Below are 18907 nucleotides of genomic sequence, written 5' to 3'. Positions count from 1 at the left end.
TATCCATGTTTCTTCTGAGGAGAGGAACCCCCTTTGCCAATTCATTCTGAGTGACGAGGGGAGGGGTGTATCATTTAAAAAAAGGTTATCATCAGTGCGTAAAACACTGCGCTTCGTTCCTGGTCAAGGTTTCCAATAAATGCAGTTTTGATCCACAGTCCGCCCTCCGCAGAGAGAGAGAGAGAGAGAGAGAGAGAGAGAGAGAGAGAGAGAGAGAGAGAGAGAGCGCTCCTCCTCCTCCGTCTCTTCCCACCACTCATCCCGAAAAGCCAACGAAAGACGGTCTTCACGTCGGAGTCCTCTTATATCTCCGCTCGCATAATGGAAACTGAATTAAAACAGCTGTGGTACGTCCGTCTCCGTTACTTTTCCTCTTTCACCTCAGCAGTAGCGTTTGTCTAATGTGGCTCTCCTCATCGCACAATAACTTCTTCTGTCCTGGTAATCCCCCCTCCCCAGACACGCTTTCAGAAATAACCAAACCTACATCTTGTAATTAAACTGCTCTGGAAGAAGCTCGTGTTTCTTCGGATGGAGAATTTTGAATCGGTGAGTTGAAGAATCGAAGATAAAGCTGTCGATATCAGCTGTATTTAGTTATCAACCTGTTCGACAAAATGAATCGCTTTTGCTTTTTCCGCGTTGAGGGTAGTGGCCAAGTTGTCATCAAGAATTGTCAAAAATGCTTGTTTGGAATCGGGTTACATGCTACTAAATTAAATCGTGAATTTGACCTGACTAATCCTCAAATTCTTTCATTAATTTTAAGTAAAATAAATGTGCATATTCTGTTTTGTATCTAGAACTCAACAGGTTTCTAATCTCTTGCTTGTATTTCTCTACAACCTTGTAAATGTGCCTGTTTATACCAAGGAGTTTAACAAACACAAAAACCTAGGCCTTTATACTGTAGACAATTTTATGATGCCATTGCTTTGCTTGCCTTCAGTTTTTTTTTTTAACTATAACATGCAGTAAGCTGTGGTCCTGCTTCTTAACTGTAACCCAATAGAAGGAATATGAGAAATATTGCCTTAAAGTAATTATGGGGAAGATGATGCTTATTGGAAATTACAGTATGTCCCTGTAATCACATTAAAGCATAGGCAACTATAAAGCAATATAACTAAATATACTTCATATTGTACACTGTAAAGGTTTCTCACCTTAAGTGTGAGGTTACATTTGATTTCCATTAAAGATACTTTATTGCTGTCTCAACGAGACCATTTAGGATATGAGTTGTATTGTTCATTTTCGTCTTCATTGTTATGTTCATTCCCTTCATTTACTGGCTCTTTTTTTTTTTTTTTTTTTTTTTACAATCCTTATCCTTAAATCTGTAACATTAATTTATCTTACATTTTCATCCCATATTATTTTTGAATTGCTCATCATTTGCTCTCACTCTTCTGATCAAATCAGCACTCCCTGTCCTTAACCATACAAATTCTCTCACTCTCTAGCCTTTTAGAGGGTGAATGAGCTGATGTCAAGCTGGTTGTGAAGGTGCTGGACTTGTTCCCCCCTGACGCCCCAAGCCGGACACAGCATGGCGGCAGGAGTAGCGGCATGGCTTCCCTTTGCCCGGGCAGCAGCGATCGGCTGGATGCCTGTTGCCAATTTGCCCATGCCAGTGGCTCCCACTGAGAAGAACAAGCGTCAGGATGAGCTAATCATTCTTAATGTCAGTGGACGGCGCTTCGAGACCTGGAGGAACACGCTAGACCGCTTTCCAGACACCCTACTGGGGAGCTCAGAGAAGGAGTTCTTCTATAACGAGGAGACCAAAGAGTACTTCTTCGATCGGGACCCTGACGTGTTCCGCAACGTGCTCAACTTCTACCGCACAGGCAAGCTCCACTATCCACGCTATGAGTGCATCTCCTCCTATGAGGAGGAGTTGGCTTTCTTTGGCATCATCTCAGAGATCATCGGTGACTGCTGCTACGAAGAGTTCAAGGATAGGAAGAGGGAGAATGCAGAGCGTCTAATGGATGACCAGGAGGACAACAAGGACGCTAAGCTGCCCAACATGACTTTTAGGGAGACCATGTGGCGGGCTTTCGAGAACCCCCACACTTCCACCATGGCCCTTGTCTTCTACTACGTCACTGGCTTTTTCATTGCTGTCTCTGTCATCACCAATGTGGTGGAGACGGTGCCTTGCGGCTCGTCGCCCAATCAGAAGGAAGTGCCGTGTGGTGTACGCTACACCGTGGCGTTTTTCTGCATGGATACGGCCTGTGTCATGATCTTTACCGTGGAGTACCTGATGCGCTTGTTTGCTGCGCCAAGCCGCTACCGCTTCATGAGGTCCGTCATGAGCATCATTGATGTGGTGGCCATCTTGCCCTACTACATCGGCCTGGTGATGACTGACAACGAGGATGTGAGTGGCGCTTTTGTGACACTCCGTGTTTTCCGCGTATTCCGCATCTTTAAGTTCTCCCGTCACTCGCAGGGCCTGCGCATCCTGGGCTACACACTGAAGAGCTGTGCCTCGGAGCTGGGCTTCCTGCTTTTCTCCCTCACTATGGCCATAATTATCTTTGCTACCGTCATGTTCTACGCAGAGAAGGGTTCAAGCTCCAGCAAATTCACCAGCATCCCAGCCTCCTTCTGGTACACCATCGTTACTATGACAACGCTCGGGTAAGAGCAGAGCAGACACTGTGTGTGTGTGTGTGTGTGTGTGTGTGTGTGTGTGTGTGTGTGTGTGTGTGTGTGTGTGTGTGTGTGTGTGTGTGTGTGTGTGTGCAAATTTGTAAATGTGTATTTGCAGCTGGGTCTGTAATGTGTGAGTAAATGTTTGATTATGATTGGACTTCAAATCTGTGTCTGACTGTGTGGCCCAAAAACCTAAAACTGCCTCAGAAGTCAGCGCCACCCTTTCCAAGACATCCTTTCCAAACTTCATGCATAATGATAAGAGACTACAGAGAGTTTGCACTTTTCAGTAGTCTGTGTTTTAATAACTTACGGTATTCTTCATGGGGAAAAGTGGCCATCAAGATATTCTCTTACAGTGATGGCCATGCCACTGCATGCCCTTTATACATCACCGATATGAAGGAGAGAGATTTAGGATAAAGTTGAAGGCCTCTGTAACAATAACATAGAAAACCGAGGTTATACCATTACTTTCCTCTCCAACGTGCCCTGTGGTTATCAGAACGAAACAGTGACTTCACATGAGAGCCCTCCTCCTTCTTCACTCACTTGTTGTGAGTTACTCTCGTTGCTGGCCTTGAAAATGAATTGCCTCTTGGTACAAAAGCTCTGATGCAGAATATCAATATATATTGTTGTTTGGAAAGACCTGCCCCCCACTGTCAAAAAAAATCCTAAAGGAAACACTGTCACTGAATGCCTAATTACCCTGTAGCCCAGGTCTGTTGTCATTGTTTGTTTTTTACGGTCTCATGAATCGGCTTTGATTGAGTTTTACAAGATGAACATGAGGAACATGTTGATGTTTTGTCTACCAACCTGTTTTTCTTCATTTTATGTCAAAATATATTTCCACCAGTCGTTTTATGGAATTGAGGGGGAACCACACATACATCATCAATTTTACACACACACACACACACACGCACACACACACACACACACACACACACACACACACACACAGTTCTGTGATGCAGCACTATTAGGCCTAAAGGTAATGTGTTTCATGAGCGTCCCCTGTTGTGGATGTGTGAGTCAGACTGAGAGGCTGACAAATTGCAGCATCCTGCTAAATGTCAGAGTCATGGAGGCTCTGAGCTCATTGCTGTGACACAGTTGGCACCCTGTCATTTTGCCCTGCCATTCACAACCTGCCCAGAAGATTTGGTGTTGAGCTGATGTTTGATTCTGGATCGGTTGTTTGTGAACTGAATTGTGGAAATTGGCATTCTCTGCTGTTTTCTGTTAATTTTGTGAACATGCAGCAGTTTGCTTCTCTGTCCATGCTAACCTGTAGTCTCTCTGTGAGACTTGAGATGCTAAACCGTTTTCCTGTTTTTGCGGAAGAGGAGGGGTTGTGTGAATGTGTAAGTATTTAGTAGTTTGTGTATTAAGAGAAGGGTAGTTGTTTAGCTCGGCCTCATCAACAAAGAAGGGGCCAGAAGTGGGTGTCAGAGTGACTAATGATGTGGTCCACTGCATCTGCTGACTAATGACATTCTGGTCTCTGCTCTTGGATTACATCATAAATACGCACAAACTAACCATACACACACAGACAATATTTTGATTTGTTCATGTATAAACTAACTAAATGAAAAGTATCTGTTTTGTGTGCATGTTAAGACCTTGTATGTGGGTTTTCCTTGAGATGGTGTGAGCATGTTTCACAGCGTCTTCCAGTAAATGTGATTTCAGATGGACAAAGTTTTCCCACTTTTTCCTTCACCAACTAACATTGAAATCTGTGGATAGATATCTTGACTGTCTGCCGTGCAACCATTTATACTCATCTGACTAAACAAGATGAAAGCCATTTCCCACAGACAATGTTTTCCTTGATTTCTTGTCTTCCTGTCTAGGTACCTCAGGGTTAAGTGTTAGACTTTGTTTTCCCAGTGGAGATACTCATATCATCTGCACTTTGTGTTTGTGTGTGTTTTGATGTTTTTGTGTCCATATGTGCGAATGTGAGATTTAGTGTTTACATGCACACATGTGCTCATTGTCACTATGACACACAGCAAAAAAGGGTGCCCTATCTGTGTCACATACATGGTGCCTTGTCCGCTGTGGCTTTTTGAGTGTTTTGTTTATCTGACGATAATCCGGCCTCAGTCAGAATCAATAATCCCCCTTCAACACTGGGCAATGAAATACTAGGTAAATAACTTGAAATGCAGCTCTCCTCTTTCTTCCTGGAAGTGGGCGTTGCTTAAATGACAACAGCATGTCATTGGAGAGGAGAGAGAAAAATAAGGATGGTGGAAAAGACACAATTGTGGATCTATTTATTGCATCTGACTTTTTAGTTATATTTGCAGCATTTTGGTTCTGGCTTTGGTACAAACGAGAAGTCTAAAATCCTTAAAGGCAGAGGCCACTCCTTATGACCAACTGGACAAAAGAGGTTTAACAGCCAAGCAAGTTAGCAAGCCACCAACCAACACTGCTGCCCTTTGAGCCCTGTGCTCACTCTATAGTAGAGCTAAAAAGCTTAGCTCAAATCCAGCAAATGAGGGGCAGGCAGGCACACAGTGGTGAGGCTTTAGTTAAATCGCACACATTCAGGCAAAAGGACCTTTGTGGTATTTTGTTCCCTAGGTTATTAAACAAATTGATTTTGACCTTTGAGTGATAACAACGTTGAGCATTTGTCATATTCGGTTGAACCTGTGTTGTAAACTGCTGTGTGGCTGGTGAGGAGGCAGAGAGGGTGTTTGTGAGAGAGATGCAGCAACTATTAAACCTCAGCTTTTCATTACACGTCCATCTAGAGTCATGTCTTTATTCACACCGTGAAAGAGACAGAAGAAAATAATAAAAGGAAACGTCTTAATTGTTCAAGTGTGATCCCAGTTCGGCAGTTAAGTTTGTAATGGTTACTAACAAGACTTTTAGTCTTTTGTTTTTATTACGTTTATTCATCATTATCATAATCATTATCATAATTTTTTTTTAGTTTAGCACTAAAGTCTTAAATGTTTTCACAGTTAAACCTCTAAACTTGAACCTGTCGCCATAACAAATGTTCAGTACACTATCGTTAATAAAAATAAATAAAGGCAATTAAAAAATTCAAGAGCTTTATCTTTACATATATATTTTTTTATCTTTACCAATGAGTCACAGTCAGTCGAATGTATTGTTTGGAATTACCTAACTTAATTACCTTTTCACAATGACATTATGCTCATTAAATTGCTAATTTAGCACATAGGAGTGCGATACTCTTCTACAGTACTTGCATCTTATCGAACGTTTTCACTGACTGCACCACTTGAGAAATGAATTTTGTCCATATAGGTAATTGGCGAACCTCATCTAATTAATAGAAGGAAATAGATTGCTTGTTTTTTGTCTATTTACCTATGAATTTTACTTCTTAAAAAAGCCTTTGTGCTGATTGTCAATGCCCTGCTCTGGAGCAGCTTACTGCAATACCTCTCTCAGTGTTCTATAATTGTTAGAACACTATAATTGTATTTTTTTTTTTTTTTATGCCAAATATCAATTGTGTTTTCCCTATATTCATTCTGCAGCTGCCCACCGCCATGAACTGCAGCAACGCACTGCTGTGAGTCACTAAATAAGACAACTGTCTGTGGTTTGTTCACATCTAGTCTGGATTGACAATGGTTCATTTACGGATAGTTCCTGCACTGCCGATAGTTCCGCCGGATGTCCCTTGCTTTCTGCTTTCTTTGTGTTAACTTTAATCTCCAGTCGCTCGAGGAACCTCTGAGCAACGGTACATACTGAAAATGGCAAGTTTTTAAGTACATTTGGATCGTGCTACAGGCAGGCCTTTTGATTTGTTCGGGAATGATTGTAAAGATTTACAAAGAATATGTTTACGGCATTTACTCTTACTGGCACATTTTGGGGATTCACTATGGACAAAATACACACGGCGATACACTGGTAAGAGCAATTTTGTTTAACCATGTATCCAGCTAATATATATAGCTCACTATTGACCTAATTTCCCTGCATAGCTTGCTAGCTACTAAGGGTGTAAGGTTTTCAAAATTCACAGTTCAGTATGTACAACGGTTTTTGGGGTTACGGATCAGAAAAATATAAACATTTAACAGTGGCTCATTGGCCATTATTCTAAAACTTATGTTCCAGAATTTCTGTTCAGCGTGTGTGAGTAATAGACAGATTATTTCTTGCATAACAAACTGAATGTCCTGTACCAAACGGTTTTAGACTTTATATTTTTATTTGTTGTCTTGTAGTCAATTTACAAGGCTGTAAATTGTTTAATACTGTAAATAGTATATTACATCTAGATCAGTGCTTTCTTAAAATGCACTCTATTACACATAACAAAACTTATCAGCTGTTCTCTATGCATCTAGTCATCTTTGCAGACTGATTAGGCTGTTCCATTTGATGAAGTACTGATGATAGTTGGAGTGTTTGGTTGTGTTGTAGTCATAAGCATAACCAAGCCTGAGTATGATTAGTATCCTTATCAAAGACGAGCTTCTTTTGATCACTGCTCTTCTGAGATCAACGCACCTCTCTGTCTCCCCAGACAACCACACAAGACCTTTCACGTACATTGTTGGTTGCTGTGGTGCAAGGGTTGTGTGTGCATGTACAAAATGTATGTGGGGGGTGTCTACACTTTGGATACATGTGCCTGCTCGTGTTCACTCATGCCCATAAATGTGCGCATGTGTGGCCTTTGTGTGCATGTGATTTCACCTTCTTTCACTGAGCTCTGATTTATAGAGCATTTATTCTGGAGCCAACAGCTTGTAGCAGTAGAGAGAAAACGTGGCAGCCATTGTTGGTGCTACTAATTAGAATGGGTGATGAGGGTATGATTCAAAGATAGCACCTAAATGTGATGTCACTGTCCCCTTAGATTCATGAGAGCAGTTAAGGAAGTCATTTGTGTGTGTGGTGACTTAGGTCCAGGTCTGTTCGTAACCTTTTTTTTTTTAAATTTCAGGATTAGTGGTGAGCTGACCTGCACTTAAATCAATTTAGACTTATTTGGAGTTTGCATAATGACATGAGTGCATGACAAACATACAGTACACTGCAGTGTGAATGATTTATGGCTCTGTGTCATGGCTACTATAAATGCAACATGTAAGAAATGTGAGCTGAGCGCATTCAGCTTTCTGTTTGAACTACTTTTACAATCACAGCACCAGACGCTATTATCCGTAGAGACTTACAGTACTCAGTATTCATAAGTGAGACAACACCATCACTGCAAGTCATAGGCGGCGCTAGGCTATTTTTAGGGGTGCTGAAGCACCCGGTAATTTTTATATCCCTAGTACCGACACCCGGTGCTAATATGTCACCGTTGCCTTAACAACCGGTATCTAACGGACCAAATAGTAACGCGGATTTTGGTGCATCACTTCGGTGCTACTGAAATGCCAGCGCTGCCCTCTGATGCTCCGAAACGGACATTAGAATCAACAAAAGCATCGCTGCGTGTGACAAACGATAGTTAACATAATACTCTTGGCAGCAGGTAACGTTAGCCTACCATTAGCTAGCAGATGGATTAAACACATGCTGACAGCTGACGTTAAATGGTGTGAATCTATTTCACTGTAGAGGATTCCAACACCGAGAATTAACGGTCTGCAGCTGCCGTTGTCGGAAAAACAGTCTCCTTTTTTCTTTTTTAAATATGTTATTTATTTTATTATAGGGCTTTTCCCTTTTATTAGTAGTAGAGACTATGGATAGACATGAAAAGGGGAGAGAGTTGGGGTATGACGCAGCAAAGGGCAGCAGGTCGGATTCAAACCCGCGCTGCTGCAGGACTCAGCCAACACAGGGTGACCTAGAGGTCACCCTGTAAGAGCATTACCAAATATTATATTATTTATATATTATATTTAAATATTTTAAATATTTAAAAATCTTTTTAAAAGTATCGGTTCAGGCACTGTTTAGACACAGGAACCATTTTAAAAGTATCGTTTTAGCACCGGTATTGAAAAAAAAAAAAAAAAAAAAAAAACGATACCCAACCGTAGTCCTAAGTCCAATGGCCCTTGTTAGTTTTTTTTTAGCCAACTTCTCCCTGTTTTATTTTAGTCAAGTTTTAGTTGATTCAAAGTCTGAGCATTTCAGTTTTATATTAGTCAAAGAAAACTGTAACTATTTTAGTTTTTTCTAATGAAATGAAAACTGTTGTATTTTAGACAATCTATTCTAGCCAAATCTAATAATCTTTTTGTAAGATTTTATCTTATCATTATCTGATGAAAACACAGGTTAAATTATTAAGAATGCATATTTGCTGAAAGTGTCTGGTCTAGTGGTCTGATGGTATCAGTTTAATGACATGGAACATGTTCTAATTTGCATATTTATTTTGAAACATGATTCAACAACTGGCCTGGGGCCCAATTTTCTCTTTAAAACTATTATAAAACAATGAGAGCTGCACCTCAATTTCTTTGTGGTGAGCCTCAATGCATCTCTTCAGCTTTGTGGTATTCTTACCAGCTTTTTATGGCCACATTGCTTTTTTTCATTTAGTTTTCTTTCTCAGAAATTGGGCCTGTTACTTTCTGCCAATCCCTGTTGTTGTAATTTTTAACTTTAACCTATCTAAGTAAGTTAGTCCGAATCCCTTTGAATGTGTTCATTGTGTATTGCCGGTGTAGTCCTGATATGGTGCGCACAGCACGGGAAATAGAACTGCTCCATTGGAGAAAAAAAGTCTAATATTTTGTCTCCTCTTTTTCTGCGGACGGCACGCTGCGGATGGTGCGCATGGTCGCAGCGAACCGTCTGGTCTTTCATACTGATTGCAGTCAGAGCGGCTCAAAGAGCGGACTTATTCTCTCCTGTAGCCAATCATTGCAACGCGATGTATGCGAGTGCGTCGGCATTGTTACAAAGTCTTGGAGGTGTGCGGCTTGGCGATCAGACCCTCCGCAACCAGCCATACCGTGTTTGCGTCATATTGCCTTCCGCAATGCACCGGCCGAGCTGAACGCAAGAAGCATGAAACGGCGTTTAGACATAAAAAATAAAGGTTGTTGAGGAACATATTTAGTAATGGTGGCTTTCTCTGTGGTCTGTAGGCTTGCACCGTCTTGTTTTTTGTATTTCACCAGGGCTTTTCTTCTTTTTCTTTTCTGGCAAACAGCCAATAAAAGCTATGGTACAAAAGGCATTTGGAAACTGTAAATAACAGTTAAGAGACTGGAAAGGCTTTGTAACTTAATTTTAATATACCAGGACTTGTCATGAATTATGGATGAATTACTTCTCCACCCTGACAGTGCTGGGTGGAAGCCAACATTACAGAACAGAAATACAAATTCATAATAAATCGTGGACTTAAGAGTTTATCCACTTTTTTGCTTTGGCGAATAAAAGCCACATTTGCATTTAATATCTCTCACTTGCTGTAAAGTGAAAACAGAGTGTAAGTGAAGCTTCAACATGTTTTTTATACAACACTGACCTCCAGCTGAACTCACTAATTCTTTATGATGGAGATACGTTAATACACATAAGCACAAAAGCATATCTGAAAAAGTGAATCTCAACTTTGACCTCCCACTGTTACTTTCCCTCATTTTGTCTTTCCTCACCCTCCCTCTCCTCTACTTCAATCTTCCTTCCAGAGAGGGCCCACTGACCCCTAGTCCCCTTTTCCACCACTACTAAAGAAAAAGCAACAGAAAAGAGGTCACACAATAAAAACGTCAGTCTATGTTCACCCTCTTACCTTAATGTCTTCTTGACAGTCTGAAATTTGGTGCAGACATTTTTTTTTTTGTCTCCAGGTGGTAAATCCTATGACTGGATTACCAATAAGCAAGCAATTCAATTCATTTTTTGTTTATAGTATCAAATCATAACAGAGTTATCTTGAGACACTTTACAGATAGATTAGGTCTAGACCACACTCTATAAATTCTAAAACCCCAACAATTACAGCAATTCCCTCAAGAGCAAGCATTAGCAGTGGCTGTTGCGACAGTGGCGAGGAAAAACTCCCTTTTAGGAAGAAACCTCGCAGACCCAGACTCTTGATAGGGCCGGTTGGGGGTGGGATGAACAGTGGCAAATAATAGTAACATTAAAGATAATGGAACCGTGACTTTGAAGGTAGTCGTGGAAGTTCATGTCATAGCAGGGCACATCATGTCATACTGAGTAGTGCAGTCTCCAATACGGATCCTGACTACTCTGTGCGTATGAACATCACAGCAGGGCGTTGCGGGATGTAACATGGCACTGCAGAGCATGGGTGGACGCAGCAGGACACAGCAGGACGCAGCAGGGCGCAGCAGGATGCAGCAGGACGCGGGAATTGCATTGCATAAAACATAAGGACTCAGGGGAGTAAACTCCCCAGAGCTAGGTTAGTAACAAGCATTTCTGGGACAGGATGCATACAAAAGGAAACAAGTGAAAACAGAGATGAGAGAGCAGCTCAGTGTGTCATAGGAAGGAAGGAACTTCCCGGCAGTCTAGAATTATAATAGCATAGCTAAGAAAGGCAGGTTAGCTTAGAGAGAGGTGCGGATTGGGCTTGAACTCTCCCTGCAGGATCAGACTGTACTGGCCTGCCTCCCTCTACTATAAATAAATCTGATGACTACGAAGAGAAGCAAGTGGGCCGGGTTAGGCGGACGCAGCAACTCCTCACTCCTTAACTATAAGTTTTATCCAAGAGGAGGGTTTTCAGTTTACTCTTAAATGTGGTGATGGTGTCTGCCCCTCAAACCCAAATTGGGAGCTGGTTCCACAGGAGCGGAGCCTGATAGCTGAAGGCTCTGGCCCCAGTCTACTTTTAGAGACTCTAGGAACCACAATTGATGATACATTGCATCCAAAACTAATGAATTGATGTATGTCAGCTTTAGCCATACTGTGATTTTAAAGCTAATATTGGTGCAGCAATACGGACAAATCTTTAATCACATTACTCATGACTGTCATTTTTTTATATATATATATATGCCATACTTTACATTTTCTGAAAATACAGTTGAGAAACAAAAACAAATTGAATGATTCAATCTCATTTTTAGTTATAATACTGAAATATGTTAAAGAAATTATCACTAACACTTTATATTTAACATATATGACAATATTATGATACCCAAATCCATCCCATATTGAATATTTTAACACAATATTGATATTCTTGCTCTAACACGTATGCCAGAAGCATTCAGCTCAAAACACAGCTACTGTAGAGTTAAGTCTAAGATGTTTAATTTTGCCCCACTAGTAGTATGGATCTAAGAATACCATAGTTTTCTTCTTTCATCCATCTATGTTGATGAATGATACATTACAAACTAACAGGGCTGCATGGAGACTTGTATTTTTCTTTCTCTTTGACTTTTCCTCCCTGATTCACTACCTCTAACCCTTTCAACTTTCTTTTTTATTTTCTTCTGAGCTTATACAGTATGTGTCCTGAGACTGTGTGTGGATGCCTGTGTGCATGCCTGTGTTAATGTAATGTTCAATGTATTTGGTGTGTTACTGTGAAGGCATATGTGTACATATTTACCATAATGGTCCGAATATAAGTCAACCCTGATTATAAAATGACTCTTCCCCCCTTTTCTTTTTTCAAGACTCACTTTTGGAAAAAAATACTTTATAAAAGCCAACTATTGTTTTCATAAAGGAAATAATTGTATTTGAAAATAATTCAAATAAAAGCATTGAATAAAACAAGGTAGTCTGTTGTTTTAAAATATTTTAAATAAAATAATATTTTCAATATCTTTTTAGCTGAAAGTATCACATTTAAATTAATGGCATATATTTCCAAGGCCTTCAGCTGAATGACTGCTCTGGTAATGGGCATCCCATCATTAGGTTTTTCTGTCACGTAATCACACACTCTCCTGTCAATCTCTTTGAAGCAGCCGCTTTGAGGACCACAGTAAGATTTACTCTGGCTGTTCGTATTTTAAGACTCCGTAACATCTCCATGACAACTCCTCGTTTGCCTACTTCCGTTCTTCCAACTTCCAGGCTTTTTATAGCTGGATATATCATTTGTTTTGTCTATGTATGGATGTGGATAACATTAGTGATATTGAGATGCTTGCTACAGTTACACTTCTAGTGATGAATCGGCGAAAACATGTTTTATTTCTCTGAGTCACGGCTTTGTTCTAACTTGCAGCTGGGCTCTCTCTCTTCAGTCACTCTAACTCATAGCACAATTTGAAATTGGTATGTAACCTGTTTGGTGGGGTTTGCTGTTGAATGCTCTAAAGTAAGAGCTAACTAAGTATAAGAAAAATGACACAAGCCCAAAGACTAGACAGTAGGGCTGCATGATATTGGAAAAACTGACATTGCAAAAAGAAATTCCCCTGTGATATTTATTAAGATATATAATAAAAGATGACATAAATAGCTCTATTTGGAAATAATACATTATTCTTGACTTCTGGGGGGATTTTGTAGGGGAGTGCATCTGCATAGAAAATATTAATTAAAAAAGGGAACTTTTCTTATGTGAACCATTCTTTGTTGAACTTTAATACTTTAAAACACCAAGGCAAGTAAGCACTGTGACTACTCTTCTTCTCTTCTGAAGTGATTTTGGAGAAGGGAAAGTAGGTAGTTGAATACACTGGTTGACTTAAGCTGCCTACACACCAACCAGACGGCCAACCGTTGGCAGAAAAGGCAGTTGGTCAAAACATGCATCAGAACACACAGAAGAGACGAGGCGTGTCGTCTCCATAACAGCAATGGCGCTAATCTGTATTGTTGCCCAAAAAATGAAAACCGACAGCTGATTGGACAAACGCGTCACATGGGTCTGTTTTCTCCGGAAATTCAAAGACGGACTGTCATGGCGGCTTGTTCAGAATACAATCAGATATTGTACTAAAATAGTTCACCGAAACGTGTTTCTGAAAACATTTTAAGCGAGAAATAGGCCATGCAGTTGCTGAATCTGTCTTCATTTCAGACTGCCGGCAGTGCCCGCCCCGCCGATTATACATGTCCAATCGGCCAAAATGAAGGCCAGCGGCCCCTCGGATGGACAACGGCACAGAACACACCGAACAGAGTCAAGTCACAGACCTCGCCAGACTGTCCAACAACCGATTATCGTCTCTATGTGTCCGGGCCTTTACATGACACAATTGTATTCCTATTAATCCAGGTTAAAGTGAATGTTATTAATAATGCATGCATGTTGCTTCCTCTAAATGTTAGGTTGTAGTCGACTAACAGGGCCTGCTTTGTTTATTTGATAAATTGATCAACATAGATTGTGATTGGTGGTTGGCTGTGCATGCAGAGCCTGCAGTTCGTAGCCTTCTCGGCTACGAACCGTAAAGTTAGTTGGGACAGACCCCTTGATTCTTAAAGCTAACTATATTGGCTTTTGGCTGGTAGCAGCTTTCTGGCAATTCTGCGGTGAAAAATGTCTAGGAGACGTCGTGATAACGTTGCTTTAGTCAGGTGATTTATTTTGTCTCTGTAACCAACTGACAGACACACTTTTTCGGCTTAAAATGACAGTATGAACCGCTAAAAACACAACAACCTCACTGTCCTCTCCACACGCCAGTCAGGCACACTTCCTCGGCTTAGAATTACAATACAAACGCTAAAAATACCACTACCTTGCCGAGCGTAAAACACTGACTACTGAACGTAAAACACTGACTACTGTAGGTTGCTAGCAATGGAAAAGCATCTGCATCACTGCGTCTTCGCCGGCTGCCGCTTACAGTACTTTTCTACACACAGGAGAGCCTCACTTCTCATAACAAACCCCATCAGACTAACGTTCACGTCGCACATTGCCCACATGGCCACCTGTCATAAGGAAAGGGTCGGCCGGTAACAATCATGTAAAAGGAGAATGGTGAAAGTTTTCTTTTCTATCAAGTAGGGCTGGGAAAATTTTTTTTATTTAAAAATCGAGTTGGTAGGTCAAATCGATTCATATTTTCAAAAATCAATTTTTAGATTTTTTTTCTTCCCTCTTCAGTATAAGCGTACATACATTTTGCATTAAGCAAATCTTTCTTCAGGGTTTCCGTATACGCTCCCTGCGGCGCAGCCCTCTGCCCCTCCCTCCTCCGAGGGCAGCGCATGCATACACAAACAACATGGCAGAAACAGCCTGCGAAAAGAGCAGCTCCTTCTAAAGAAATGCTCTTCAACTTCAATCGTGTGGAGTTGGTTTTGGATTCTGGCATCTGATGAGGAACAGAAAACACCTCGATGCAAACTATGTCTTTTAGGCTGTTGTTGCTGGTAGCAGTACGACAAATCTGTTTCAGCATTTAAAAAGGAAGACATGCGGCTGAGTGGGAGAAGTGTTGCCTTCTTGAAAAGAAAACCACTCTAGTGGCGTTAGTGCTAGCACCCTGTTTGCAAAGCAAACAACTCATCAACCGAGCTTGCCTCAAGCCTGCTATTGTTGATAGGCTCCTTTTCCTTGCAAAGAATGTTTAAAATGCAATTAGATTTTTTATGGCAAATGGTGTTACTGTTTACATGTTCAATTCAACTAAGAGTTACCTCAGGATTTTTTGTTGTTTTATTAGCTCAATCCAAATACAGTATAAATAATTTGGATGTTTAACAATCTTTGTTGCACACTGCACAGTGACTTTTCAGTTAGAGAAAGGGTTTGCCTTTGCAATTTTGTTTATGTTGATGCACTTTAATTAAATACAATAAATATATATTGTTAAAATAAATTTACAGTTCGCAGTTATTTTGTTTTAAATGGAAGGGGGGGAAAAATCGAATCGTAAATCGAGTTTTTATAAAAAAAAAAAAAATCGCAGATTTTTATAGGGAAAAGAATTGCCCAGCTCTACTATCAAGCAGCAAAAAAGTTGTACTGTTAACATGCAATGTTACTATTGCACATGCGCACATCGCGATGTAGACAATGAAACAAAATATTGTGCAGCCCTACTAGACAGAGTCAAATTTAAACTAAAACTATACATTTTATCAGCATCAGTTGTTTGAATCAAGAAGTAATTTTTTTTATAGATTATTCTCCTATAATTGCGATTTTGACAGTATTTAATTCCATTTCAATCAGGAGAGACTTCGTTTACAAATATGTAAAGGTTTATTTGTACATATGCATAATATGAAATGTACAGAGTCTTTGGAAATTAGACTCCATCGTTATAAAAATAATTTTATAAGGGGTAGAAAGCCATGAGTGAGGCATATCCCCGATGGAGTCTAGACGCTAGTGGTGGTGGTGAAGGAGCCCAAAGACCGGACCGAAGGAGCCAATGGGAGCGGTCTGCAGGAGGAGGACCCAGGGTGCCGTGGGTGACGATGACTGCAGGTGGAAGGGGAAGAGGAGGGTTGCATGCTTTGCCTGGAATGACAACTGACAGCAGCAGAGAGAAGAACAGAATTAAAGCAGGGTGCCATGCTGTGATTGGCTTGTGGAATTCATTGCCAATTCTGGTTGGTTTAACTGAAAAGTGAACCCCTCAAAACAGCTGATTAGTTTTAGGAAGAGAGAGGTGGATGAAGTTTAGAAGTCTTCCTGAAAATTTTCGCTGGAGCTTAATTTTGATATTGTCAACAGGTTACCAGTTTTTGAATGATAGATTGATATTGGTCATATTTGGTTGGGTAGCAGTACTATAACATTTATTTTTCCCTTGATTACAATAGTTCCTGAAAGCAGGTGAAAATTGGTTCAAGAAGTTCAAAAACATCTGCAAAGAATCCTTTACCTGTATATCAGGAATAAATAAGACCAGATTAAAGATGTCAAAAAGAAGGAATGTACTAGCTAGTAGAGCTGTTACCTGCTGCTTGTGTTTTGTGTTTGAGTCCCACACAAGTCAATACTGCACCCCAGCTGGCCTTGCAAAATCTGCTACTGAAATTATTCTTTTTGGCTCAGTTGCGCCTCAGCCCCCTGCTTTGTTGTTGGTGTGTATTTTTCCCCTTTTAAATGCAGAGATCTGGATGGTAGCCATTTTAAAAAAAAAAATTGATATTGCGCCAAGCCTTTCAAGCTTTGCAAAATGCATTTACCTGGCTACCTGTCAGCCAAGAGGGGAGTTTGTTGCAGCCAATGTTACTGTGAAGGGTAATTGTCAGGGAGGGTCTTTCAGTGAGGTACTTCAAGCATGTGCTTTGTTTTGCAACCCCCTTTTTCATCATTGACGTGCCAAGCATGCAAATGCTGCCCTGTCATAGGACAGTGTCCGGACTGACTTCTTTGCAACTAACTGGGCAAAAGTGATTGGAGTGATGCTCAAGGTGTTTAAGCATAAAAAAAAACAGTACGTCAGATGTGTAACCATTTCATTATAGAAACTGTCTCTCTCCATCTCTTTTCCTCTTTCCCTCCCTCTCTCTCTCTCTCTCTCTCTCTCTCTCTCTCTCTCTCTCTCTTTTACTGTCTGTCACAGCTGATTGCTTTCAGCTATAGTCCTTCAAGCCCACTAGCCTTGTGCCCACTCCTCCAATTCAATTACCAGCAGCCTCTCAGCGTCCTGATCTGATGGCTGCTGCCCACTGAGTGGGTCTAAAGATCCATGGCGAAACCCAACCCTGAACCTTCTTATCATTTCCTGCAGCATTCATACTTTTGTTTGTGACGTAACAGGGATGGATTTGTCCGTGCAAACATATAAAGGCTCATGTTTTCTTTTGCCAATTTTAGTCATCCTCGCGGTGTGGCTCCAGGGATGCAAGTGTCAGTCAGTCTGTCAGTTGTCATTCAGTCAGTTGCCCGCCAGTTTGGTCCCAAGTGAAATATCCTCAACTGCCAAATCATCGTCTTCAAAACATTTTATGAACAGAACCACTTCTAAACCCTGTACGGATGGTGTTGTCCTTATGGCCTCTACCAAAGGTTCAATAACAATGGTAAACAGAAGAGGACAGGGGACATCCCTGTATTGTGTATATGTACAGGGAGCTGTCTGATCTGAGCCCATTAGCCAGAATGGCCGCCTGGGGATTGCTATACAAGACCTTGACCCATCTGATAAAATTATCCCTACACCAAAAATTATCCAAACAATAAAATAAATATGTCCATTCAACCCGATCAAAGGCTTTTCTGCATCAAAGAAAGTACTAAGCCATCAACCTGTCTTTGCTGGGAAGCCTGAATAATGTTGAGCAGGCGCGGTTTGAGCCTCCTGTATGATTTTAGGTAAGAGACCTTTGAGTCGTGTAGCCAGGATTTATGACAAGATCTTCCAATCTAAGAGCTATAGGTCTATCCAAGGCACATGACTCAGGACATTTTCAGAATAAGTCTTGGGCAGTTTGGTATGTAAGAATGAGTTATTAAACATGTACTAAGTAAGGGGTCTACTACTAAGTCTGAAAACTCCTTGTAAAATTCACTACCAAACCATGTTTCCCACACTGTACAGTTTTATAGCATTAATCCTCTTCTCTCTGAAAATTGGGGCATTAAGAACAGAGTGTTTGCTCTGACAATATAGCTGGCAAACTGAGTTGGGAGAATAACTTGTCCATTAAAACAAAAGCATTGTTGGCTCTTCAGAAATATAAAATTTATGATAAAATGTCTCTGTCTAAATGTGTCAATTATGAGCTTATCATTGCTTTGAGCATCTAAATGGCTGCAATTGCTTGTGACTGTGCTCTTTTTTAGTGATGTATGCCAAATATTTTCCAGGCTTCTCCCCACGCTCATAAAAATAATCCAAATTCAGTAGTAAAATGGGTAATAAACATATAGTCTTTCAAAATAGATGCTTTCAGTCTCCAATATTTCCCCCTCTGCTGTTTGCCCTTGAGGGAGATCAATATTACACTGGCATGGTCGAAATTAAAATACACCGCATTTGAACAACATAAAACTGTGTGTAGAAAGTCCTGACAGAAAAAAGTAGTCAATTCTACTGTGACACCCATGAGGTGGAAAAAAAGTGCATGCCTTGTCTGTAGGATGGTTATACGCCATACATCAACAAATCCCAACTCCCTCACATACAGAACATGGAGAAAAGAAGTACAATTTTAGGAGGTAGTCTATCACTGAGAGGGGTTCCATATACATTTAAAATCCCCACCTACTATAGCAATATCTGACTTAATCTAGGAGAAATCTAAGAACACCTTAGTTATAAGTGGGGGTAATATACATTTCAGAATAGAGATAACTGTACTTTGCAAAACACCCATAATAACAATAATAACATGCTGCCATTCTTGTCCATAATGCAGTCAAACATTA

At 40.6% G+C, this 18907-nt stretch overlaps 1 protein-coding gene across 3 annotated transcripts in view; it reads left to right on the top strand.

Moving 5' to 3' along the window:
- The first annotated feature begins 219 nt into the window (after nucleotides 1-219).
- The window catches only part of kcnd3 (potassium voltage-gated channel, Shal-related subfamily, member 3), a 143574-nt gene continuing 124886 nt past the window's right edge, over nucleotides 220-18907 (top strand). For 2 of the 3 annotated variants that reach the window (XM_028582488.1, XM_028582486.1), the window contains exons 1-3: nucleotides 220-347; nucleotides 460-549; nucleotides 1467-2655. In XM_028582488.1, coding sequence (XP_028438289.1) covers nucleotides 1553-2655 — 1103 coding nt within the window. In that variant the 5' untranslated portion in view covers nucleotides 220-347; nucleotides 460-549; nucleotides 1467-1552. The remainder of the gene's footprint in view (nucleotides 348-459; nucleotides 550-1466; nucleotides 2656-18907) is intronic. The other variant, XM_028582487.1, reaches the window with a different exon arrangement.

Source organism: Perca flavescens, chromosome 7 (assembly GCF_004354835.1).
Source record: "Perca flavescens isolate YP-PL-M2 chromosome 7, PFLA_1.0, whole genome shotgun sequence".
Classification (NCBI taxonomy): domain Eukaryota; kingdom Metazoa; phylum Chordata; class Actinopteri; order Perciformes; family Percidae; genus Perca; species Perca flavescens.
Note: the sequence above shows the minus strand (reverse complement) of the source record. Positions and strands in the feature narration are given on the sequence as shown.